Source organism: Gouania willdenowi, chromosome 8 (assembly GCF_900634775.1).
Source record: "Gouania willdenowi chromosome 8, fGouWil2.1, whole genome shotgun sequence".
Taxonomy (NCBI): Eukaryota; Metazoa; Chordata; class Actinopteri; order Blenniiformes; family Gobiesocidae; genus Gouania; species Gouania willdenowi.
Window position 1 is genome coordinate 1,540,392 of NC_041051.1, and position 25,453 is coordinate 1,565,844.

Consider the following 25,453-nt stretch of genomic DNA (forward strand, 5'->3'; position numbering starts at 1 on the left):
GTGCAATGGAAATACTTTTCACGCAAATAAACGTCACAGAACCTGACGTACCTGGTCACATGACCACTTCTCTCTGAGAAAACATGACACGATACGTGTAAACAGAAGTGGAGACAGGGACATTTCTTAGCATTATACTTCAAATTATTAGTGTCACATTGCACGTGAAACAACAAAGGAATACAGAGTGTTATAAGGAGGTTCTGAGTGTCCGTTTTTCTGCAGGGAAGATTCACAGGATGAGATTTCACTGTAATTAGAGGCTCCTCCCCAAAACAATGTTCAATGGAAACACGTTCAAAGCTCAGTTACTGTATACCTTGTCGACATTTAGAAATATTGCTTTTATTTTGCTAATGAAACCCAGATACTTCCTTCTTCTTAAGCATTGATAACGGAAAAATACATGATTAAAGATGCTGATTACAGCAGTGAATACACTCACTATAGACTTTCTTTCATGATACAGTGTTTCTTATATATAATTTAATTATCACCATCATCATTTTTAAATTGTTTCAATACATTTATTTTTGCTCCAGATGACAGAAGTTCTTTAGGTTAATTACCTCCATCAGAGACAGAATATTTTCACTGACATTTGTTTTTTTATCTGTCAGCAGGATTATGTAATTGAACATGGGTAATGGAAAACATAATTGTAACTGAAAAATGTAATTGGCCTCAACCCAGCCTCGCACAGTAGTACAGGTAGTTCCCAGATATTTTAACACAAAAAATAACATCAGTGACTCTCTGGGACTCAGTTTTAAGAACTATAAAAGACACAGTGTGTGAAACTGTAACATTAAATAATAATAATAATAATAATAATAATAATAATAATAATAATAATAAGCCAAATTATGGTGGGAAAAGCAGATTCTTCAGAAAGAATCTGACCATTTTTAGGTGACAAATACTGCTGTACAGGATAAGTGGGATAAAATGATGGCTAAATACATTGTTGATGTAATACAGAGGTTTTTCAGCCAATAAAAAAGTCTTGTTTTAATTATGAAGGGGAAAGTATTTGGTAACTCTTTTTTACTAATATAAAAGAGAAAAACTATTTACTACACATTTTCTTGGATGTACTTTGTGTTTTGATGAGAATGTAGCTAATCATGTGCAGAAACGAGATCCAGAAGTGCCACCATTGATCACTAAATGTTCTTTTCAGTGATTTATTTCATTTTTTTCATTTAAATAGTAGCGAATAGGAACTGCTCCATCTTTTAAAAGTATTTCACGGCTGGTTATCTATGGAGGACAAACTGTGCCACAATTAAAAATGAATAAATAAATCACTCATTCCCCAAATATACTGTATATGCCATTTTATAAATGCTGTTTATTCATTCATTGATTTATTTTTAACGTACTCGGGCAGTTTGTAGTTTGTAAAGATGAAAACACAAGCTGTTAACTGTGTATAACTCACACGGAAGAGCCTAAATAGCCTGAACCAGACCCTCATATATACTGTATACTGTATGATACTGTAAACCTCTAAAGGATGTGAAAGCTGTGGACGTTTCACGTCAGCCTCCAGATAAGGACCTACTCAGCTCTGCAGACCATCATTTAAAGGTGGCGCAGCCTGCGTGGTGACCTTAACACTTTTCTCCCACAATCCCTCCCTGCAGATACAGCGTGGTGGTGGAGGGTGAGAGGGGGAACCGGCCTCACATTTACTGCCTGGAACAGCTGCTTCAGGAGGCGGTGAGTGTCGCTCACACATTTTCATTCCTCCGCTTTGTTACCGTAGCGATATGTGAGAGTTTAGAGAAGCTGAGCGTAGAGCAGACACGCCTCGGCCTCGCTGTCATTGAGGCCTGACCTTTTTTTTAATCTGCATTTATTCACCCATAAAAGGAAAAAATCTAAGGCTGCAACAACGAATCAATAAAATCAACTGTTAAAAACAAATGTCATTATTCATTGCGTTGTGTGATTTACTGTATGTCACTGACGGTGACGCAGAGCTGTTTGCTGCATTTGTCAATAAAGTTTTTGGTAGGGATGTCCCGATACAACTTTTTCACTTCGATACGATACCGATATTGCAGCCTTGCGTATTGGCTGATACCAATCCGATTCGCTATCTGCACGAATCATGCATAGTTTTATGACTTATCTTGTAGTGTGGAATATTAGAAAAGGTTCTATTTCATCCCTGCTGACCGCCAGAGGCGGTGCTTTAAGCACTGAATATTCCCCTTCGCGCATGCGCAGTGCGAGTATGTATACCAACAATGTCACCCGTGACCCAGAGGAAGTTTATATCTTCCGGTATCACTCCAGGGTACTTTCCTTTTTTTCTTCTCGCGCGCAGTTACTGGAATACTGTGCATACAGCTGCCGTCGCTAGTAGCTCTGTGACCGTGGTAGGTCGGAGCAGCGTGCATTCGCCCTCCAGGAGCTGCGACGGTGAGTGTTTGGGTAGCGGTAGCTTCACCCATTAGTAACCTCTGTTGGCACAGGCCGCGTTAGCGCCGCCTCCCCCCAGCATATGGTTTGTGTTTGGTCCCGACGACACGCTGACAAGGTAAGTAGCCGCTTATTCGGCAGATCAACGGTTGTCTTTATAAAAATGAAAGAGATGGTCGGTAAAGGCTGCATTTGAGCAGCCTACTCCCGAAATTTAAGTTAGCCGACTTTATTTGTTTGCTGGTGGGTTGTGTGCTCACGCCCGGAGCCCAGCATGGATTTGTTTACATTAGCATCACCGGCTAAGCTAGTGTCATCTTCTGTTAAAGAGCCCAGTCTGGGTGAGGACCACAGTACAGTGGTTGTTTTTTGTTTAGTATATTGGGCCTCTACTGTGCAGGCAGCGTGCGCGCTCCCTTCCCCAGTATACGGTCCCTATACTCGCCCAACCTACGGCGTCCGCGCTCAGGCTAAGCCGAGGAGTGCAGGGTGATACCAGACAGGCGGCGTGCACTCCCCCTCCCTTTGTTGAATACCTGTGTTGAAATCAGTGACTTCTCAGTCAAGCTACGATGGATGGCTCACATATCTGCACATCTTGTGGGGTTTCTTTGCAGCCAGAAGATGGCCACGACCTATGCCCCACATGCCTTGGCCCTGAGCACCTGGGGGAGGCGCTGTCAGGCAATCCCTGCATGAACTGCAGCTACTTGCCTCGGGCGGCCAGGGTTGCCAGGTTGGCGGGGGTGGAAGGCTCAGTAGCCGTAGTCGACCTCCCCCCAGGCCAGCCACCTCTGACCCGTCAGACACGCTCCAAGAGGCAGGCAGAGGCTGCGGCAGCTGCCCCCTCCAGGAAGAGAACGAAGTCTGACCATAGTGGGTTATCATCTAAAGTTGAGCAGCTGTCTGCTGAATTGGCTCAGATGAGATCCCTGCTGGCCGACAGCCAGCCGGTTATTCCCCTGGTGGCTGATGCGGCACTCTCTCCCCCAATGCCAATGCTGCTGCCCGAGGAGGATACACTCTCTTTGGCTGCTTCGGCTAGCCATTTCTGTGATTATGGGGAGAATTTGGATGTCGGATCCCAGGTGTCTGAGCAGGGCTCCCACTCCTCGGATCACAGTTCGGGGGCCGAGGTGGAAGACAACTCTATGCGCGCTGTCATGCGCCTGGCTCTACAGCGGCTGCACACAGTTGTCCCACTGCAGGCAGAGGCAGCATCTGCAAGCGCTTTCTTCAGGCGCAGGCCTGCCCCCACAGCTTTCGCTATTCCTCATTCAGAGGATAATCTGAGGGAGTTGCAGTCCTGTTGGAGGGACAGTAAGGCTTGCTCCCGTCTCTCTGCAGATGGGTGGGCCCTGGCAGCCATGCATGATGCAGCGGGGGCCAGCCTGGATCGCACTCCGCCCATCGAGCCTGCCATCGCTTCTCTTATGGTGCCCCCAGATGAAGCACTTCGAAGGGATGCTAGGTGTCCTCGACCCCAGTGTCGAATAACCGATGACCTTCTCACGAGGGCTTATGATGCTGGAGCACATGCTGGTCGCATGGGAAACTCCCTATCACACCTCATGTTGGCCCTCTCAGCCTCACTGCAGGAGGGCGGTGTACATGCCGATGCGGTCACCTTCTGTGATGCCTCATTGGAGGCTTTTGGGCTCATGTCCAGAGAGCTTGGGCGAATAATGTCCACCTTAGTCCAAGCTCGTCGTCAGGTTTGGCTGTCTCAGTCAAACTTAACGGAGGCAGCCAGGAGAATGCTGCGCAGCCTCCCGGTCGAACCAGGGGAGATATTTGGTCCAGCAGCCCAGGAAGAGCTGGAACGGACCATCCAGGCGGGGCAGACCAGGCAGCAGCTTGCCGGGCTTAGCCGGATGCCTCCTCCTGATAGACCCCCGGCCGGCAGGCTGAGGGGCCCCCCGGCGGTTTTTCGCAGCCACATGCCATCGACAACTCACTCCACTGGTCGTCGTGATGCCCAGCGTCCCGCACGGAGACCAGTCCGGGATTTTCGGGGCTCTGCTCGCCTGCCCCCCAGACAATTTCGAGCTCCAGAGCCTTTCCGCCCTCCCACTAGGGCCCCGAGGGGCCGGGGGGGCAGAGATTGAGGCTTTCGGGCCGGCGGTCGGACTTTTTTTTCGCATCAGCAGCTCCAACAGTGGGCTACTCATGCTTCAGACCCGTGGGTGGTCGCCACCCTAACCTAGGGGGACAAACTTCAATTCCGCCGTCGGCCCCCCACATCCGACCGGGTCAGAATGACATCCATCAGAGACCCGGCAAAGGCTCTTGCATTAGACCAGGAGCTGTCTGCCCTCCTGGCCAAGGGCGCCATCGAGCCTGTAGACCCTGGGTCAGGTCACCGGGGGTTCTATTCAACGTACTTTTTAGTGACAAAAAAAACAGGCGGATTCCGCCCAATCCTAGACCGCAGAGGGTTGAACAAATTTCTGAAGGTCATACCTTTTCACATGCTGACCACACAGATGTCCTCAGAATGGTGGCTCATGGGGACTGGTTCACATCAAAAGACCTCAAGGACGCGTACTTTCACGTCCCAATTGCTCAGCAACACAGGCAGTTTCTGCGCTTCGCATACCGCGGCCGCCGCTGGCAGTTCAGGGTGCTGCCCTTCAGCCTCTCTCTCTCCCCAAGGGTCTTCACAAGGTGTGTGTCTGCGGCCCTAGCACCTCTACAGTCTCGGGGCTTGAAGGTTCTCCCATACCTGGACGACTGGCTGATCTGTGCTCCATCCCGGGTCCAGGCGTCACAAGACACAGAGCGTCTCCTGTCCCATGTGGCTCGACTTGGACTCAAGGTGAATGTGGAAAAAAGTTGCCTGGTGCCATCCCGGGTCACAACTTTCATTGGGGTTTTAATGAACAGTGTAACTATGATGGCAAAACCCTCCCCCCACCGTATGGACGGTATTTTTCGCCAGCTCGCCTTATTCAGGGAGGGCCGCTGGCTGACCTATGTTTCTTTCCTCCGTCTTTTGGGCAAGCTAACGTCAGTCTCGGGGGTAGTTCCTCTGGGTTTGCTATCGTTGCGCCCGCTGCAGAGGTGGCTGAACAGTTTTCACTTGGATGCAAAGTGGCACAGGAGCAGGAGGCTCAAGGTCTCACAACAGTGTCTTTGCGCCCTGGCTCCGTGGAGGGACAGGGCTTACTTGCTCAGAGGCGTTCCTATAGGCTCCGTTCCATCTCGCAGGGAGGCCGTTACCACAGACGCATGCCCTTCAGGATGGGGTGCGGTGTGGCAGAGCAGGACGGCCCAGGGGCGTTGGCCTGTAGAAGACCAAGGTGCACACATCAATGTGCTGGAGCTGCGTGCGGTTAACCTAGCTCTCAAGCACTTCTTGCCGCATCTGAGGGACAAGCATGTCCTTGTGCGGTCAGACAACACGTCTACAGTGTATCACATAAACCATCAGGGCGGTACCAAGTCTGCACGGCTGCTGGAAGTGGCAAGGGAGCTCCTCACATGGGCAGCCCCCCGCTTGATCAGTATATGAGCAATGCATATACCGAGAGAGCAGAACCACTTGGCGGACTTCCTCTCCCGTCGGAAACCTCCGTTTGGGGAGTGGCACCTCCACCCGGCGGTAACGAACATTATATGGAGCATATTCGGCAGGGCAGAGGTGGACCTCTTTGCTTCGGAGCAGTCGACCCACTGCCCTCTGTGGTTCTCCTTAGCCGAGACAACCAGTCCTCTCGGCCAGGCCGCATTGGCTCATCCTTGGCCGGATGGCCTCCTGTATGCCTTCCCTCCGTTTCCTCTAATTCAGCTGGTACTCCACAGGGTCCTTCAGGAGGGCCACAGGATCCTGCATGTAGCTCCCTTCTGGCCAGGAAGGAGCTGGTTCCCGCTGCTGCACAGCCTCTGTCACGGCGCACCGTGGCGCCTTCCCGACAGGAGGGATCTCCTGTCCCAACTGGCCGGGCGGATTTGGCACCCCAATCCGCAACTCCAACTGTGCGTTTGGCCACTGGGGGGCCCAAGACGCTCCTGAGCATCTGTGCCGACCCAGTTAGATATACTATAATGAATGCAAGAGCGCCGTCTACTCGCCTCCAGTATGAGAACAGATGGAGACTGTTTTCCGACTGGTGTACAAGGCTGGAGCTGGACCCTGTGCACTGTCCTGTGCCAGCTATTCTGGACTTTCTCCAGTCCCTTCTGGACAAAGGGCTTTCTCATTCAACGCTGAGAGTCTATGTCGCAGCAATATCTTGCAGACATGTAATGGTCGACAATGGCACGATTGGTAGCCACAAGCTGGTGTCCCTTTTTTTAAGAGGAGCTTGGAGGTTGCATCCTCCGAGAGCCACAAGGATTCCAGCATGGGATCTTCCCCTGGTGCTGGAGGCATTGCGCCTTCCACCGTTTGAGCCCTTGGCACGAGCAGCGCTGAAGTGGGTTACCCTTAAGACTGCATTCCTTCTGGCCATTTCCTCCGCAAAGCGTGTCGGTGAGCTGCACGCCCTGTCAATCAGCGACACATGTCTGAGGTGGAATTCGGATGGCTCGGGAGTCACTCTGTGGCCGGACACAGCTTTTCTCCCTAAATTGCTGTCCTGCGCTCACCTCAACCAGCCCATTCGGCTGGCACGGTTCAACCCTTCTTCCGTGGAGCCAGAGATTCAGTCTGACCTGTTGTGCCCAGTGCGCGTCCTGGAAGCCTACATTGCAGCTACTGTCGGTTTTCGGGGGTCCGATCAGCTCTTTCTTTGTTATGGTGGCCCTAACAGGGGTGGTGCTGTCTCCAAGCAGCGTCTGTCCAACTTGATTGTCGATGTGATTGCCCATGCATATCAGGCAAGTAACCGTCTCATCCCATCTGGTGTGCGGTGCCACTCTACCAGGAGTGTTGCTACGTCATGGGCTGCCCTGAGGGGAGTGCCCCTGAAGGACATCTGTGCTGCGGCCTCATGGGCGTCGCCAGGCACTTTCTCCAGATTCTACAGGGTGAATGTAGCCACACCCCATCCATTGGCTGTGGTCCTTCGGCCAGAGTCCTCTGACCCTACACACTGAAGGGTGGTAAGCAGGATTCTTCGAGACTTTTCTGGTATAAGTCATTCAGTGCTTAAAGCACCGCCTCTGGCGGTCAGCAGGGATGAAATAGAACGAAGTGTTACGAATGTAACTATGGTTCTATGAATCCCGAATGACCGCCAGAGCTCTTTGTCACTCAGAACCCTCGTGTGCTCGCGAGAAGATTCTGTAGGAAAGTACACTGGAGTGATACCGGAAGATATAAACTTCCTCTGGGTCGGGGCGGTGTTTAGCTCAGTGGGTAGAGCGCCCGCCCCATGTACAGAGGCTATAGCTCCTCACCTGCAGCGGGTCCAGGTTCGATTCCCTGCCTGGGACCCCTTCCTGCGTGTCATTCCCTGCTCTCTCTGACCCCTTTCCTGTCAAGCAACTGTCATATAAAGGCCACTAGAGCCAAAAAAATCCTTTAAAAAAAAAAAAAAAAAAAACTTCCTCTGGGTCATCCAGGGGTCACGGGGGACATTGTTGGTATACATACTCGCACTGCGCATGCACGAAGGGGAATATTCAGTGCTTAAAGCACCGCCTCTGGCGGTCATTCGGGATTCATAGAACCATAGTTACATTCGTAACTCTTCGTTTGATCATGTGATGTCACTCAAACAGAGAACAATAGTCAGAAATAGTAGGGATGAGAAAAACTGACCTATTTATTATTAGTTATATACATTTTAACCTTCAACATAATATTTACAGTATTCTACATAAAATCCAATATTTGTTTTCTGGCTGATATCAGACCGATATCTGATATCAATATCGAATCGGGACACCCCTAGTTTTTTGTGTTTGTGTGTGCGCACGAGTGTGTTAATGTGTTTTTGTGCGTGCGTGAGTTATTGTGTGAGCGTGTGTGCGTGTGAGAGATTCATTTTTATTTCACATTAATCAGCTTAAGCAGGGTTTAAATGAGCTTCATAGATAAACTTAACACAATGGTGGTAATAGTTTGACGATAAAGCCTCAAGTTTTAAAGTGTGAGTGATGGACACTGGTCTGTAATGAAGTGAGGATGGATTTATTCAAATTTGTTTGAAGTATTTTTTTAAGGTAATTATACTTATATACCATATATATTTATATAATATGTGTGGGTGTGTGCTTTGCTCTTTGGGTTACTAACTGCTGCAAAACAAAGTTCATTATTGTTGTAAATTGTGCTATAATACACACTCATACCGTTTTATTTGATTCATCGATTAATTGATGAATTCATTGACCGATTAATCGATTATGAAAATATTTATTAGTAGCAAGTCTGTGATTTCATCTTATTTATAGTCAATAAAGTCATGTTCACCTTTACTTTAGGAGGGATGATGAAAATATGTCAAGAAAAAATAAATGAATGTTCCAAACTAGTTTATAGAAAGTAAACTCATCTCTGCTGTGTGATGTGATGGTCTGCTGAAATAAAAAGGCTTCTTGTTTTTTATTAATGTACAGATCATTGATGTGAAACCTCCATCTGTACGTTACCTGCCTGAGGGCACACGTATAGCAGCCTACTGGAGCCAGCAGTACCGTTGCCTCTACCCAGGAACAGTCGTCAACGGTACAAAGACACACCTGCTTTCTTTCCTTCTTTCCTTCTTTCTTTCCTTATTTCTTTCCTTATTTCTTTCTCTCTCTTTTTCTTTCCATCTTTGTGGCTGTCAGCACAGACCAATGTAAAGCATGTTAGCAAAGCTGCTAATCCACTGTAAAGTGCATCACACTGCTTCTGTATCACTATGTTTGGTTGAGTATTTTAACTCTAGTGCAGTATTTTTCAACCTTGGGGTCGGGAGCCCATGTTGGGTCACCTGTAGTTTAAATGGGGTCGCCTGATTAGAAATACAATTTTGAAAATTTTTAATTATTATTATTTTTTCAAAGTGACGATGCCAATGCTGACCTGCATCGCACTGCATTAGCATGTATTTAGCATTAGCATTGATCTAACATTAGCATTGATCTAACATTAGCATTAACCTAGTATTTGCGTTTGCCTAGCGTTAGCATCAGCCTAATAATAACAATAACCTAGCATCTATCTATAAACCAAGGCGTGTGTGTGTGCGTGTGCGTGTCTGTGCGCACGCGCACGGTGAAACGCTCACATCTTTAATGGCTTCAGCCTGTAAATCAAACTTTCTCCTTTGAACACACACACCACTAATAAGGTCTGTAAATGTGAGCGTTTATAGACGAGCCCATGTCTGCTCTCATGGTTAGGTTAATGCTAGTTTAGCATTAGCAATAAGGTTGAAAAAGGTTGAAGGCAGTAGCTGAACATGTTAAAGGTTGAAAAGGTGAAAATCAGATGAAGAATGGCTTGAAATGAAGCATAAATCTCAAGAACATTCAGAATTTTTTGGTAGCTTGTTTATCATAAGCAGGCAAACGGTTTAGGAGTTAACACAGAAAAAAACAGATAACAATGAGGATGCAGTCGGCATCTCCACTATTGTTATCTATATCTATATCCAAACATATATATATATATATATATATATATATATTATCAACTTGTCACTAATCCTGGTGACTAATAACAATATTAATAATACAACAAACATGATCAAAAAATAAGTCTAGAAAAAAAGTCTTTAGTTTTGCCAAGAAATTCTTGATATCAAAATGGGTTCACGACCCTTATTTGGGTCGTGAACCACTGCTGTGTGTGACCTGTGGTGGTTTCTCCTCCACAGGAAGCTCAGACATCAACGAGAAGGACGATCTCATCACAGTGGAGTTTGACGATGGTGACACCGGACGGATTCCTCTGTCCCACATCAGGCTGCTGCCGCCGGACTACAAGATCCATTGTGAGCGCGCACAGACACGTGCACACTATTTCCCTTATACCAGTCTTTCTCAAATGGGGGTATGTGTACCCCTAGGGGTACGCGATGGTACTACATGGGGTACTTGAGAGAGAGAGAGGAAAACTAACAAATGAAAGCATTAAAAATATGAGGTTTTATAATGTTTACCTTTAGTAAAAAATGATAATCACACTAAGTATTACCAGCAACTCACAAAACGACAACAGAAACACACAAAATAAGAGAATAATGTACTGAATAATAAAAAGAAGAAACAATAATAATAATAATGGCTTGGATTTATGTCGTGGTTTTTTTGACCAGACTCAAAGTGTGTTACAGAAACCATTATTCATTCACACCAGTCACTCACATAGTCATACCAGTGGTGGTAAGCTACAAGGTAGCCATAGCTGCCCTTGGGCATACTGACAGAGTGTGGCCCCTCTTACCACCACCAACATTCATGCACAACTCATGCCCATTTATATGCAACAGCAACAAAAACACACAGAACAACAACAAAAACACACAAAATAAGATCAAATTATACTGAATAATAAAAAGAACAGACAAACAACAACAAAATGACACAAAAATACACAAAATGATGATAGATATGATTTAGATTAGAACATGAACTGAAAATGAATTGGTCCGTCTTGGTTCCACACCATGCAGGAAATTATAAAAACTAGAGAAATAAATAACTTCAGGAGATATTTAATACAAAATATCAAAAGTATCAGCAGGAGCTTTAAACAACAGTGTTTCTCTTGGTTCTTGTTAACAATCTTCTGCACTGTCACACATACTCATGGTCTGGTTTTTCCCTCCAGGCGCTGAGCCGTCCCCGGCCCTGCTCGTTGCCAGCTGCTCCAGGAGGAGGGTCCGAAAATGCAGTAAGGAGGGGAAAGACACTGGGTCCAAGCCAGAGGAGAACACTCCTAAGATCAAAGGAAAACCAGGACGGAAACCCAAATCTAAGCCAGGTGAACCTCAGGGATTTTCTCTCTAATAGGAAAGATGGAGCTTTTCCTCTGCATTTCTGCATTCACAGGGCTGTACACTAACTTTTCCAGCACAAAACTAGCATGAAATTTGGTCGCATCTTTTTTTTTTGAGTGGGGGTGGGGGTGTACAGCATAGCCATGCATGCTGATGAGTAGTTGACTTAACTGGTAAACCGTATTGTTGTATGAAGTAAAGATTGACTCAAGATATGATATTTGCAAAATGTTTTCATGTTTTAGTGTTAATATTCAGTTTTTCTGCAACAAGCAGTGGCTGAAATAACAGTTTTTTTCTTATGATTTTAAAACATAACATTTTACATGTATTCTGTTTTATTTATTTGACAGAAATACTGTACATGAATTAAGTTAACAGTAACATAACCAACTTATCATCTGCATTGTTTCACCCCATGAATTAAATTCAGAGGGTCCAGCTCTGATAGTGGGGTCTCCTAACCCTCTTCCCCTGGGAGAACCACAGCTGAACATCTGGCCTGATGTCATAGTGCATCAGTTCTGGCCCCTCGATGCTGATGAGTTCCTCCACAGTATCATATCTGACTTTATCCCATTTTGTGTTGAGAAGCCGCTCTCGCAGCTGATATTGGGAGCTGCGCTGCACGTGTACGCTCTCTCACTCCGCTCGGCGCGCTCTTCCTGGCCCCCCACCCCAGGTCCAATAAGCGCACCCCCATGCGTTCACGTCATCAGCGCGCTCTACCCCGCCCCCCACCCCAGGTCCAGTAATCGCGCCCCCAATACGCTTTTTTGCTACGCGTGCCCGGACGCCTCAGCGTGCACTTCCCGTTTCCTCCTTTTGGATTTTCAAAATAAGGTCACCCTACGCACTTGCATGGATGCAACCAGATGAAATTTTTACTCCCACACACTGAAAAAATACTTGCATATGCGACCAATTTGGTCGCAGTCTCGAGCCCTGCTTTACAACCGTAAATTCTGTTTAACACAACTTGTCCCATTAGCACATCAGTGGTGAGGAAGCATCAAAGCAAAGGTCATCAATCACCTTTTAGAAGTTCAGTTATTAATGTTGATTATCAAACCATCAGCTGGTTGAGTTTGCATGTGATTTATAAACCATTGTTAGTGATCACCATTAGAAAGCAGCTGATTTCTATCTACCAATTCTAAGGCTGTGCTGTAAATGTCACACTGTACTATACACTACAAACTCAATGAGTAAATACTGTCTATTACAGGGTTTCACAAATGGGGTACATGTACCCCCATGTAGCAATGGTACTACTTGAGAGAGAGAGAGTGGATAATTTACACACAAAGTATCAGTCGTGGTTCCACCCCAGGCGTGAGATAACCAGAAATGATAAAAAAAATATATATACATTAATCAATTCACGGGCCACTAAATCAGTATTTTTCAGCCTTGGGGTCGGGACCCCATGTGGAGTTGCCTGGAGTTTTAACCACCTGAAATTTCTGAAAAATGTAAATAGTTTTTTGATTTTTTAAAAAATTATTATTCTTTTTTTTTTAAATGATAACAAAACACAATCCTAAACAACTGTATTCTTTAAAATGTCTCATTCATTCCATCATTATGATCTATAGTTGGTTTTAAAGTCAGACAAAGGGGGGACTTGGGTTCTGAAATATGAGAAAGGGGGTCGTTGAGCCAAAGCAGTTTGAGAACCACTGGTCTACTATCTACTATAGTATGATTAGGATGGTGAGCGTTCCCACTGAAGTATATTTCCAAGTTTCCCAAAATGCATTTGGAACCTACGATGATGACACTGAGGCTAAATATCTCTGTTGATTCTCCACCTTTGGAAGTTCTGAAAACATTTGAAGTGAGGAAGTGACCAAGTAGAACATCAACATGTGAAGAAGATCATGTGTGATATCAGTTCATCCATAAAACTCATTTCTGTTATTTTCAGATTCTGCATTGTGCTACTGACTAAACTTCCTGTTAACTTCACAACAAGAGCCCTATTTACAATAGGGGAGTCGTTTAGGGTTAAACTAATGGAAGACGAGAAGAGATGCTTTTATTTTGAAATTGGATGTCTGTTTTTTAGCTTGAAGCCGGTCCCGGGATCAATTTACATTCTGCTTGTAAAGCATCATGGGAGGGTTGAGTATGACTAGTGTGCCCACCGTGCATACTTAAAAAATGCCCCCATATAGTATACATCATCTTTCCATACTATCTGATGTGAACGCATTACATACTCATTTTGATGTCAGACTTAGTATGAGTAGTACGTTATTATGACATTTACAACACAGCCTCAGTGTAGTTTTCTGTTGTTTGTTCATTCAATATAGTTTAGGTAAAAAATACAGAAGCTTTATTAAGTAAAGCAATGTTTCGATTAATCGCCGACACCACATTTTGTGCTTTATTTTTTCACAACAAAAGATCCTGAAAGTGGCTAAAAACTTGTAAGAAATGTCCTGTTATAACAATATGAAAGACTGAATTCCTTTCAGAAGCCTAACCTATAATGTTACTTTCCTGTGATCAACTGCTTGAAATGTGAAACAAAATGTGCTAAACTAGACGTCCTCGTTTATCATTAAAATGATTTAAATGGAGCAGTAACACAAACTTTTTTCCCTATTCACGCAGAGTTCAGTGTCTCCCTGGAATAGAAATATGCTGGCTTTTTTTGATGACTCATCTCTTAAAACAGCAAAGCCAACAAAAATAGCAGCAGCTTCAGAGTCGGCCTTCATCACATGTCTGTCATCTCTGATATCAGCTTAAACAAATTCACTCCAGCAGCTGCTTTGTTCATCTGTGGCTAAAACATGAGCTGTAACATGAAGCGTGTAACATGAAGCGTGAAACACAGCCACAGTCAGCAAACCAACACTGTTGGTTTGCTGACTGTGGCTGTGTTTCTGCTGCATAAGCACTTTTTGTATTTCTTGATCTGATTTAGGAAACTTTTTCTTGCTGGTTTATCTCTTAATTCTCAGTTTTGGGAGGCCCAAGACCACAAAGATTATGAAGCCACACATTGACAATATCCACATGGGGTTGAACCTCTTCAACCCCAACGGACCCGCCGGCGGGGGCAGCTCCAGCTTTCGTGACTTTCACTGGTCTAAATGTTGTAAAGAATGAATTAAATAACATTCTATACCTCTCTGTAAAGCTAAGAAACTCAGCTCCAACTGTATATAACCCACATTCACAACAAAAGACCACAGCACACACACCAGGCCATTATGTTCAAAGAGAGAAAAGTCGACAACTCTGCAAATTTTTCCACTGCTGTGAGTCACAAAATAAACACAGATCTCTATAACAAGAGTCTACGTGAAACTACAGGCTGAGCTGAATCCACTGATATACAGGTTGAGTATGTTACGTACCAAAACAACACAAAAATCAGAAAATACACTGTGGAGAAAGTCAGCAATGATGACAAATTGTGTCTTTCCTTTGTTGTTTATCAAAAGTTGCTCTAATGTCCATAAAACTCCATATTTTGATAAATTCAAATCCTGTAATCAGACAGATACCACCATTACTCACATCTGAGCACTTCTCAGTCGAGAAACTCGTCCAATGAGCTTGTGTATTTAAATGGCCGGTCCCTCATTTACCCAGCTCTGATTGGCCAGGGCTAAAGCCACACACAGGGTGTCAGCTTTATAACGCTGTGTCAATCATTCTGATTGGTCAAAGCATTGCTGAACTGGACACACACGTAACGCCACCAAAGAGTGGAACCAAAAATACATTACGCATGGCACCACAGAAACCTGAATAAAGAAGGATACGTGTTTATTTAAAGCCAAAATGCAACATCTAGTGGTCAAACATAAGACTAACAATGATTGGAATCAATTTGACTGACATATTACAGTTACACACTTGTTTACAAACATGTGGAAAACTTTGGCACAGTTGTGGAAAATTGGACTTTTGCCTGAACATTTTTTGTACAAAAATGTGTATCTTTGGCCTAATGTTTGTTTATTATTACCAAACTTGCAACAGTTGATGTCCATACATTAGTTAAATTATTTTTTTGTTGCTTTTATAGCCATCAATAATGAGAATTGGCTTTATATTGACCGTATTTCATCTGTAACCACTATAGGTCCTACTTCAATCTGAACAAAAATTAACCATGTAGGTCATGCAGAAGCTTAGAAAAATGTTATTTGTTATGGGTAGTATGTGATTTTTGATGAAAATTGGCTGGGGCTTAAGAGGTTAACTGTTTTTCTCTCCTTTTGCCTTTTCTTTGTTTGTTTCTCAGAGACCTCAGTGAACCTGGACAGCAGAGTGAAAGCTGAATCCTCTTCATCCTCGGCTCAGCCCGCTGAGAGACTCCAGGCTCCAGCCAAGCCTGCTCAGGACAGGCCTTCCTCCACTCAGAAGACCCCTCAGGAGAAACCACGTCCTGCATCTCGACCGTCAGTTGGAGCTCAGTTCAAACCAAGCATTAAGAACTCAGTGTTGTCTCCAGCGAGCAGCCCTACCCGCCCCACACCTCCACCCAGGAAGAGCAGCTCAGCTCAGCCTCCTGCGCTGAAGGCCTCGCGCTCCCTCCCCCCCTCCCTGTACCCGTCCACCTACGGGAAAGTTCTGACTGTGGATCTGTACAGCGAGCCCAACCTGGGCTCATACAACCACCAGCGCAAAGAACGAGACAGCAGCAGCTTCAGCAGCAGCAGACCAACATCCAGGCCTGGTATCACAGCATCATCCTCTGTACCCAAGCTCAACGCTTCCCCCACCTCAAGGCCAACCTCCACCTCCTCAGCCAAATCCTCCTCAGACCACCACGGTGGCTCCACCAGGCCCAGCCTCAGCCCTGCTCTGCTGTCCAGCAGCATCTCCAGGATGCCCTCAAACAAATCCTGTGCCACGCTGACTTCGCGACCTTCATCTTCATCCTCAATGCCACCATCCTCTGCCTCCAGGCCCAAACCAAACATGTGTCCTAGCGCCCTGCCCCCCAGGCCCAAGCCCAGCTCCACGCAGAGCGACATGGGCTCAGCTCTGAGATGCAAGTCCCAGTCAGTAGAACCACTGGTGAAGCTCGACCACGAAGGCGTGACATCACCCAAGACAAAGAAGACAAAAGCTCTGATGCTGCTGGAGGGGCGGAGAATCAGTCGAGACCACGCCCCCATCCTGGCAGCTGCAGCCCATCAGAAGGTGCTGAAGCCCAAAGTGAAGGCAACAAATCCAGAGAGCGGCCTGTTAGAAAATGACTCCACCCATAAAACTTCACATGTGGTGAAGGAAAAGGCAGAGGAGCGAGGGAACACTGGCAGAGCAGAGGAGGTGCAAACATGTAAGAAGGAGGTGGAGAAGAGAGAGGAGCGCAAAATAAAGGAGTCGTCCCAGAGCAGCAGCAGCTCTGAGTCGGAGGAGGAGAGAGAGAAAGGAAAGATGATGAAGAAGAAGAAATGCACCTCCAGCTGCTCCTCCTCTTCCTCCTGCTCTGGCTCTTCCTGCTCTTCCTCCTCATCTTCATCCTCATCCTCATCTTCATCTACCGACGAGTCCTGCTGCAGCTCGGACGAGGAGCGGACCTCCACTCCTCCACCCGCTTCTGTCCAAAATTCTCCTGTACTAAGCAAGAATGACGCACAGGAGGAGATGAAGGAGGTGAAGGAGGAGGAGGTTGAAGAACTTTCTCCTCTTTCTAGATCTCCATCTCCTTCCTCCCCCCCCACTCCATCTACTCCTGCTCAAACCAAACCCTCTAAACCAGCCACTGGGAAAGGCTCCGGGCAGAGGGGTCGACCTCCTAAACCCAAGCCCAGCGGAGGAGAGGGGAAGGTGGGCAGACCAAAGCGGAGGGAGGGGGTCCACCTCCCTACCACCAAGGAGCTGGCCAAACGTCAGAGGCTTCCTAGTGTGGAGAACCGACCCAAAATCTCTGCCTTCCTCCCAGCAAGACAACTGTGGAAGTGGTTTGGGAAACCCACTCAGGTGAGGACGGATAAGCGCTCTCTTTCTCTTTGGCCGTCATTTATCAACCTTGCATGAAAACAGGTGCAAGTTCACATTGTGTCGTACGACAGGACCAACGTGTGATTTATGAAACATTCGTATCTGACCAATCCCAGCACACCAATGATCCAGTGTTGATAAATGCGGCGGCTAAATTTGATCATCATTAACGTGTTAGGCCATCAAATATTCCTGGTTCGGAGGCCCCGCCCACTGAGATGAAACAAGCATTTGTATAAAATGTGTTTCCGAGGTGAAAATCAACATCCTCACAGCTGAGGTGAAGAAAAACAAAGATGTACTTTTTGGTCATGTGAAAACTGGAATTTAAGGAGCTCATTTAAACGCCCTGTGGAAGAGGATAATGAAGGTACTAAACAGTGTTTCTGTACTGGAACAGACTCAGGCTGAGGTTTGAATTACATTCTCCATAACTAACTTAACCAATGCCTAATGATGGTTTAGATGAATTTTTACTCATTCACTGCCTAAACGTGTTAATCCCTGCTTTTTGATCGAGAGTGAGCCAGTGAACCCCCACTTTCTTCCCCTGTGTGCATAAGCGCTGCGACCAAACCTCACAACAGGTAGAGAACCTAGAGAGACACAGAATGATGTTGTTTATAGGCCTCACGTTGGAAGCAATAGATCACACATTAAAATAAATGAACGACGGCTGAGCTGACACAGGTTGAGCTTTGGATCCTCATGCAGTGCTGGTAATGAGACATCGCTCCATTCACCAATGCAGTGTTGTGGCAAACAGGTTAAAATAACGTCACACACTTCCTTTGTATATATACAACCACGTTCTCCTGCTGATCCCAGCTGAAGCAGCTCCTCTAATCCGTCTGTGTGTTACGTGCTGGGTGAACCTATGCGCTAGAGCCCGGTAGCAGCTGGGTTTATCAAGCATTTTGTTGAAGGAAAGCCAAAAAAGTGGTATCAGTTATAACGTTTATATATTTATAACGCTTCAAAAATTAATTTTTTTTTTTTTTTAATGATTCGTTTTGATCTGTTTTGAATGTGTCTATGTTTAAATGACAGCTGAGGTTAGTTTCATACTTTATTTTCCGATTCAGTCAGATGTTCCTGTGCTGCTGCACAAATCCACACACCTGATTATTGTACACGAAGTCAGACCAGACGTGAGATCTGATCGTAGCGTACGATCACGTCACAATTGATTAATACCAGAGCTTGCGTGGATTTGGTCAAACGCACGTTGCGCGCTCAGATCTGAACATGTGAACGGTTGTTAAATGAGGGCCTTTGTGTTTTTAGTATCTTTAGTCACTCACTGTCCTCCTGGTCTCTCTGCAGAGACGTGGCATGAAGGGCAAAGCCAAGAAGCTCTTCTACAAAGCCATCGTGCGTGGCCGAGAGATGATACGCATCGGAGACTGCGCGGTGTTTCTGTCCGCGGGTCGGCCCAACCTGCCTTTTATTGGACGCATCCAGAGCATGTGGGAGTCCTGGGGCAGCAACATGGTGGTGCGGGTCAACTGGTTTTATCATCCAGAGGAGACGAATCCGGGCAAGAAACTCACAGACAAGAAGGTATGAGCTTTACCCAACAATAATGCTGTTTGTCAATCCTGGTCATCATGAAATATCTTTACCATGAAGACATGATGACATCTTGACTTTGTTGTATTTAGAGTTTACTGCTGTTTGTATGCTTAAAAATCTTTAGAACTCATGCGTACTTGTTGTTCTGCAGAACTGGGATCAGATGTGTGGTCAGTCTTTACCAGCAGCTCTACATTCTGCTGTTCACAGGAAAGACTTTATGGAGGTAAGAACAACCTAGACTACCTTTTATTTCACATCTACAGGCTTTAAAACTTGCATGAAATTATTCTTCCACATTTACACCAATCGATGCTGAAATAATAAACTGGTTTTTTCTTAAGTGATTTAAGTTTTGATTGAGTATTTAAAGAGTAGATATATCCAGAGAATCCGTGTACCCTTCATTCTTTGGTTATTCCGTTTTAAAACCAAATCAAAATAACAAATCAACGGTGTGGTTATTTTGTTTTACTGACTTAAAACCAAAACAGAAATACAGAAAAATAAAAAAACTAGACGAGCAGTGTTTTTTCTTTTTTTTTTTAAATGTTTTAAATCTTATATTTGTGTGATATTTGGATATTTACGGAGAAACTATGAACGAGAGTTTCATGTTTTAATCTCACCACAAAGAGAGGACGCACAGATGGACTTTTACTCTGCTGCGTTTGATAAAATGACCTTGTAGCATGTTGTAAATAGGTGTAATTTGTGTTGTTTTATTAGTTATTGATGCTGGAAATCTGAATGTGTGAGTATCTGCTAACTTTACCCAACAGTGTTATGGTCCAAATAGTATCCAAATAAACAGGTGACTGACTATCAGTGTGAGGCTGGTGTGAGGAACAATAGATGTTAGAACTTCTACCATTTGACACTTTTGCAAAAACAATTACAGCTTTTTTTGAGGTTAGTAAAAATATTTATTTTGCACGTTATAATACCGCTAGCCACTAACAGTGCATTTCACATACAGTAAATGTTAATAGGATGGGCCTAGGCAATATATTGAGATTCAAGATATACCAAGTTTTTTATTTTTGCAATATAGAAAACTATAATATCACCAATATAAATAAAAGTCTATTTTCTAGCTTATTTTGTATAAAAAAACTTGTTTTAGCAGTCGCTGCTGTCGTTACTTCTCAGAACATCATGAAAAGCCCAGTTTATGTTATTACTGAGCACGTCCTAACCCAGACCTTCCCCTAAACATCCACACTACAGAACTCACTCACATGTGCTGGTTATACTTTGAGTGATATCGAGATTTTTATTGTATATCGCCATTTTAAAGGGGACATATTATGCTATTTTTCACCATCTCCATTTGTTCTAAGAACACCAAAAACATAGTATTTGAGGTTTATTTTCCCAAACTTGCCTGTTTTCCAGAGTTTTAGCCTCTGAAGAGTCACTTTCTGACTAACTCTGAAATCAGGTCATTTTGTGGCCTACTTAAGCATACTGTATGTATGAGTGGGCGTATCCATAGACACTGACTCACTTCATGTCTCGCTCTTTTACAGGGTGATCAGTGATCACCAAAGTGATTTTATTTTTGCTATCCACACACTGTTTTTGTTTTCAGCCAAAAAACTGCACATTACAGTAAAAGACATGGACATTTAAGTGGCTATTGTTATTGTGAGTACGTCGCTGTCCAACCGATGCGTCGCATTGTGTCACAAATACGTCAGATCAGCGATCTGAGGTTATATAACAGGTTCCCCAATGCGCTGAACCACAAGAGCGGAGTAAACCTCTGCATGAAGAAATAGTGCTGACGCTACAGTGTACGTTCACTGTGGAGGCGCGGCACTGGCAGCAGGCAAGTTCTGTATTTAGTTTTAACGGTAGCCATCACGCCTTCGCTAGCGAGAAAAACAATAGCGGACTTTCGCAAAAGTTTTCATCAGGTAGGGGGTGGAGTCCATGGGTGGAGTTACCAGCGGAGGGGAGGGTATTTTCTTTCTCGATTTCACTGACATCACAAATGTAGAGAATTTGAAACAGAGCAATTTTCTCTGTGTTATAAGACTTACAGACCACAAACAAAGGACTTCATGATTTATTTCATATTTTGTGTGCCGGTGGACACTAAAGTTACCTCGTGATCAAAAAAACCTTCAAAAGTGGATTTTTCATTGTATGTCCCCTTTAAGAAAAAATATTGAGATATGAATTTTGATCCATATCGCCCAGCCCTAACGCAGCAGGGTCCTCACGGTCATGACATTCCTGAAAAAAAGATGGACTTTGAACAAACTATTTTTTGGTCTTGAAAAGTCATGGAATAAATGAACTGTTTTAGAAATATAGCCTATTTTATTTTAATGTTTAGATTCCAACCTTTGCTATTACTATGGGATGTTAAACAAGTCCCTTAACCCTAACACCTTGTGTTGTACATCACTTTTAACAAATTGAAATTGTAATCTTATAATTAAACATGGTAACAGTTCATTAGTTGTTGTTTTATTGTTACAATCAATAGCTGATGCATTGTTATTTAAAAGATATTGCAAAAAAAATAAAAACAGCAAAATAGGTGTTCAAGGCAATCGTGCCATTATACGACGCTTAATGATAGATAAGTTATGGACACAACGTGCCACATTTTAGCTACTAACTGTGACACACTGTCAGACCTCTGTTACACTAGTACACTCAAAGGTCTGCTCATTTTTGGTAGAATAGATCTTAGCAGTTCAAAACCAACATGGAAATTTGGTCAAATATTTTGGAAAAGTTTCAAAAAATCATTGTGAATAAAGTGTGGGAACCTTGTTCAAAATAAAAGCCTTTGCTTTTCCCGCAGCGCGCCTTGTACCAGTCGTCGCACAGTGACGAGAACGACGTGCAGACGGTGAGTCACAAGTGCCTGGTGGTGAGCGTGGAGGAGTATGAGCAGATGACGCACACTCGCCGCTACGCTGACAGCGAGGACCTTTACTACCTGGCTGGGACGTACGAGCCCACCACCGGCATGATCTTCAACACCGACGGAGTTCCAGTCATCTGCTGATCAGACACACACACACACACACACCAACCTTATGGATTTAACATCAGCTTCCACCACCACACAGACATTTTAGGCACTATTTGGAGGAACAGAGTCCACGAATATTTACACACACACACACACACACACTCTTTATCTACTAACACCCTGATTCACTCAACACCCACGACCTCTCCAGCATCCTTTTACGTGTAAATAACCTTCAGTCACGCACACATGCTGACACACAGTGTAAATATTAATCCCAGTTAACACGCACGCACACGCAGCTATTTAACGGTTAATATGAGTGTTTTATCTTCATGTGGTAGATTTCTTTCCGAGTTCTAGAAGCTTTAAGGAACTGGACTACGTCAGAAGGATGAAGGGAGAGGGGGAGGCCTGTATGGAACATCCGTTGGTGTGACGTTGTGATTATGATGTAGCCGTGGTGATGTTACAGTCCTGTAAACGTATCTACCCAACAGCACGAGCCACAGACAAAGACAGATGGAGAGAAGTGGGAATCGTCCCTCCATTGTTGTCCTAACAGAGAGCACTTAAAGAAACACTCTAATGTAAAGCCCTTACTCCCCCTGACAATCCTAAACCTTCTGACTCCCTCACAGACTCAGGCTAAAGAGAGAGGAAGGAATCTTAAGCTACTAAAAACCTTCACGTGTCATCTTTCGGTTGCTTTAATTGAAGGTAAAATCCACCCAGTAGTCTGAAACACTGAAACCAAACAGGCTGTTGTGATGGCTGTGGTCCTGCTGGGTGGATTTCATCCTCATTTCCTCATTTCAGCGTAGCAAACACTGCAGTCGCTCCACGACGCATCAAGGTGACGACGGTGATGTTCTGCCAACGCCGATCACATCATTTCATTTTAAAGCTCATCATTTGGCTTCATTTTTTCCATTTGCAGCTGCTAAACGTCCACTGTCACATGTTGTTGGTTTTATTTTAGTTTTCCTCTGCTGCTTATTTTTTTTGCCCCATAATCATTTTGGTATGAGAGAACTTTGTTAAGGAGTAACTAAACCCTGCTTTCTGCTGACCTGCCACTAGGGGCAGTTTAAAAAAAACAAATGCCTTGATTATGGGTGGGGCTCCTGGGCTCACAACTGTCCCTGATCTACTCCCAGCATGAGCATCAGAACACACACACACACACACACATGGACGTTCACACACACGCAGAGACAGACTGTGTGTCTGTACAAACACACACACAAACCCTCTGATTAGACCACAATCTGCTTTTTATAGAAACGGTCACAAACATCACTGCAGGAACGAGCAGTGATGTTCCTCATTGAGGCTGTCAATCAAGGCTGTGATTGGAGGAAGCCCTCCTCTCACCTTTCAGAGGAGGGGCGGGGCCAACAGTGAAAGTTGATGATGCAGGGGAATCGAAATAATCCGTCTCAACCAATAGCAAATTTAATTACAATAGCCGGTGTTCAAGCGTTAGTTGCCAGTAACTCTGACACTTTAAAAACTACTAAATACACAAAATTAAAATACTTTTACTAAAATGTTAAAAGTTGGACTAGGATTAATAAACAGCACTACTTAATACCCAAATATGTATTCAGCAGAAAAAAGTGGGTTTGGGGTTTAGTGACTCTTTAAAAACTGATCTAAATAATGATTATTTTCCCACTCGTGCTCATTTTGCTGCTTTGTGCCTGTTTTAAGCGACTTGTTGAGGGTGAGACGATGAATGTTTCAGAGCGGCCTTTCTCCCCCAGGCCTTAAGGCAGATTGTGAGGATTATGAGTCGCCATAAATCCTGTCAGTTCTGTTTGTATTTTAGTTCCGAGGTTACTTGGAAAACAACTTTTTTTTCTTTTTCCTTTTTTGTAAGACGAGCTGCTCTCCTGTGGTTGCCTGCAGTATAAACGTATATAGTCCATACAATGAGGAACGCAAGCCGAGATAGTCTTGGACTTTAGCCACGCCCATGTTGTTTTTCCTCTGCGTCGCTGCAGAGATTGAAGATTGTTGATATTCAATATATTTAATGTGTTTTACTCCATTCAGAGTGAAGAACACACTTTTTAATTCATCAGTCATATTTTTATGATAAGCGATCACATGCTTTTGAAGTGTCGAAAGCAAACGTTCTCAACTCGTGTCAGACCCAGATGTTGGCTGCGGATGTTTTAACTTGACATGCAAAGTGAAAAGGTTCTTGCGTTATTATTTTGAAGGGGATTGAGCTACGCTGCAGATTTACAGTTTACACCTTTAATATTAGGTGGAGATAATTTGAGGTAATATGATTAAACACATTCATTTCAACCTAGGGCTGGGCAATATGGACCAAAACTCACATCTCAATATTTTTCTTGAAAATGGCGATTTACAGTATAAATCTAGATAATTTTAACTCAATATAGTCTGACCAGAAAGACAGTCTGGGTTAAATTTGCTGATACAAAATGTCACACTGGCACATTTATTAATAAACAGCTGCACGATATGTGCTACTTTTGGCTTTTTCTCCTCTAAGGGACAGCACGTGTGAGTGAGTTCTGTAGTGTAGCTTGTTTAGTGATATTGATGTAAAGATAATAGTAATGTAAAAAGATTGGAAGGGACAAGCTTCCTGGTGGAGTGAAGCTTTTATTTTTAGAGCTCCCCCTGCTGACTGGCTGCAGTATAGGTCATAAACCCCGCCTCCTCAATGATAACAGATGGGATGTGGGTCAAACTGTTAAAATACTCATCACATAATTATTTTCCAAAGTTAAACTCTGCTGGTTATTATCACCCTACTTTGTGTTCAAGTGCTCATTTTTCTGTTTGTTTTAAATAAGTTATTTGAGGTTGAAAAACAGGATTTTACGTCATATGTAACGATGATTGACAGCCACGGATCTTGCGTAGCTCTCTTTGTGAATAGCAGTTACATTGTGAAGGAATGCTGAGTCACCATTTAACTATTCCGTTCAGTTTTTTCATCTTTTTTGAGCTCCAGTACGAACCTCTGATCTGATCAAGACGTTGGTAGAATTTTCAGTGGGAAAGATACTTAAGTTTGTGACGTCATCAGGGCAGTACATTAAATGGGCGGGGCGTGTTACCAGGGCTCCTCCCGCTGCATCCTACTGTACAGACTCTGGCTCCAAATTACGTCAAATTTGCAAGATGGAAGCGCCCCTAAGTGCTGTATTCTGGCTTCAAGAACGTTGAGTAGGAACAGCTGTAGTACACGCCCACTGGTTTGGACGCACTCAGAAATCTAACTGTGCTTTTCATGCTGTTTTGAGAAAACACCTAAAATGAGTGTTGTAATACAAAATGATCTATAAAAATATATATGTAAACATAGGCAATTTTCTAATTTTCTATATTGTCAAAATAGAAAACTCGATATATCTTGAATCTTGATATGTTGCCCAGCCCTAAAACATTAGTTTTTTTCAACCTTGGGGTCGGGACCCCATGTGGGGGTCGCCTGAAATGTCTATAGTAACTGGTAAAAAAAAAAAAAAAAAACTTTGGATAAAAACAGATTGAAATTCTATATTTATTTTTTATTATTACTTTTCAAATATGCATC

The 25,453-nt window shown here is 44.2% G+C and overlaps 1 protein-coding gene across 3 annotated transcripts in view; it reads left to right on the plus strand.

Moving 5' to 3' along the window:
• The window catches only part of tnrc18 (trinucleotide repeat containing 18), a 117,702-nt gene extending 93,768 nt beyond the window's left edge, over positions 1-23,934 (plus strand). For 2 of the 3 annotated variants that reach the window (XM_028456272.1, XM_028456270.1), the window contains 8 exons: positions 1,650-1,725; positions 8,941-9,049; positions 10,188-10,304; positions 11,144-11,296; positions 15,586-17,273; positions 18,621-18,857; positions 19,021-19,095; positions 21,694-21,900. In XM_028456272.1, coding sequence (XP_028312073.1) covers positions 1,650-1,725; positions 8,941-9,049; positions 10,188-10,304; positions 11,144-11,296; positions 15,586-17,273; positions 18,621-18,857; positions 19,021-19,095; positions 21,694-21,900 — 2,662 coding nt within the window. Of the gene's footprint in view, positions 1-1,649; positions 1,726-8,940; positions 9,050-10,187; positions 10,305-11,143; positions 11,297-15,585; positions 17,274-18,620; positions 18,858-19,020; positions 19,096-21,693 lie in introns of all 3 variants that reach the window. The other variant, XM_028456271.1, reaches the window with a different exon arrangement.
• Positions 23,935-25,453: the final 1,519 nt, after the last annotated feature.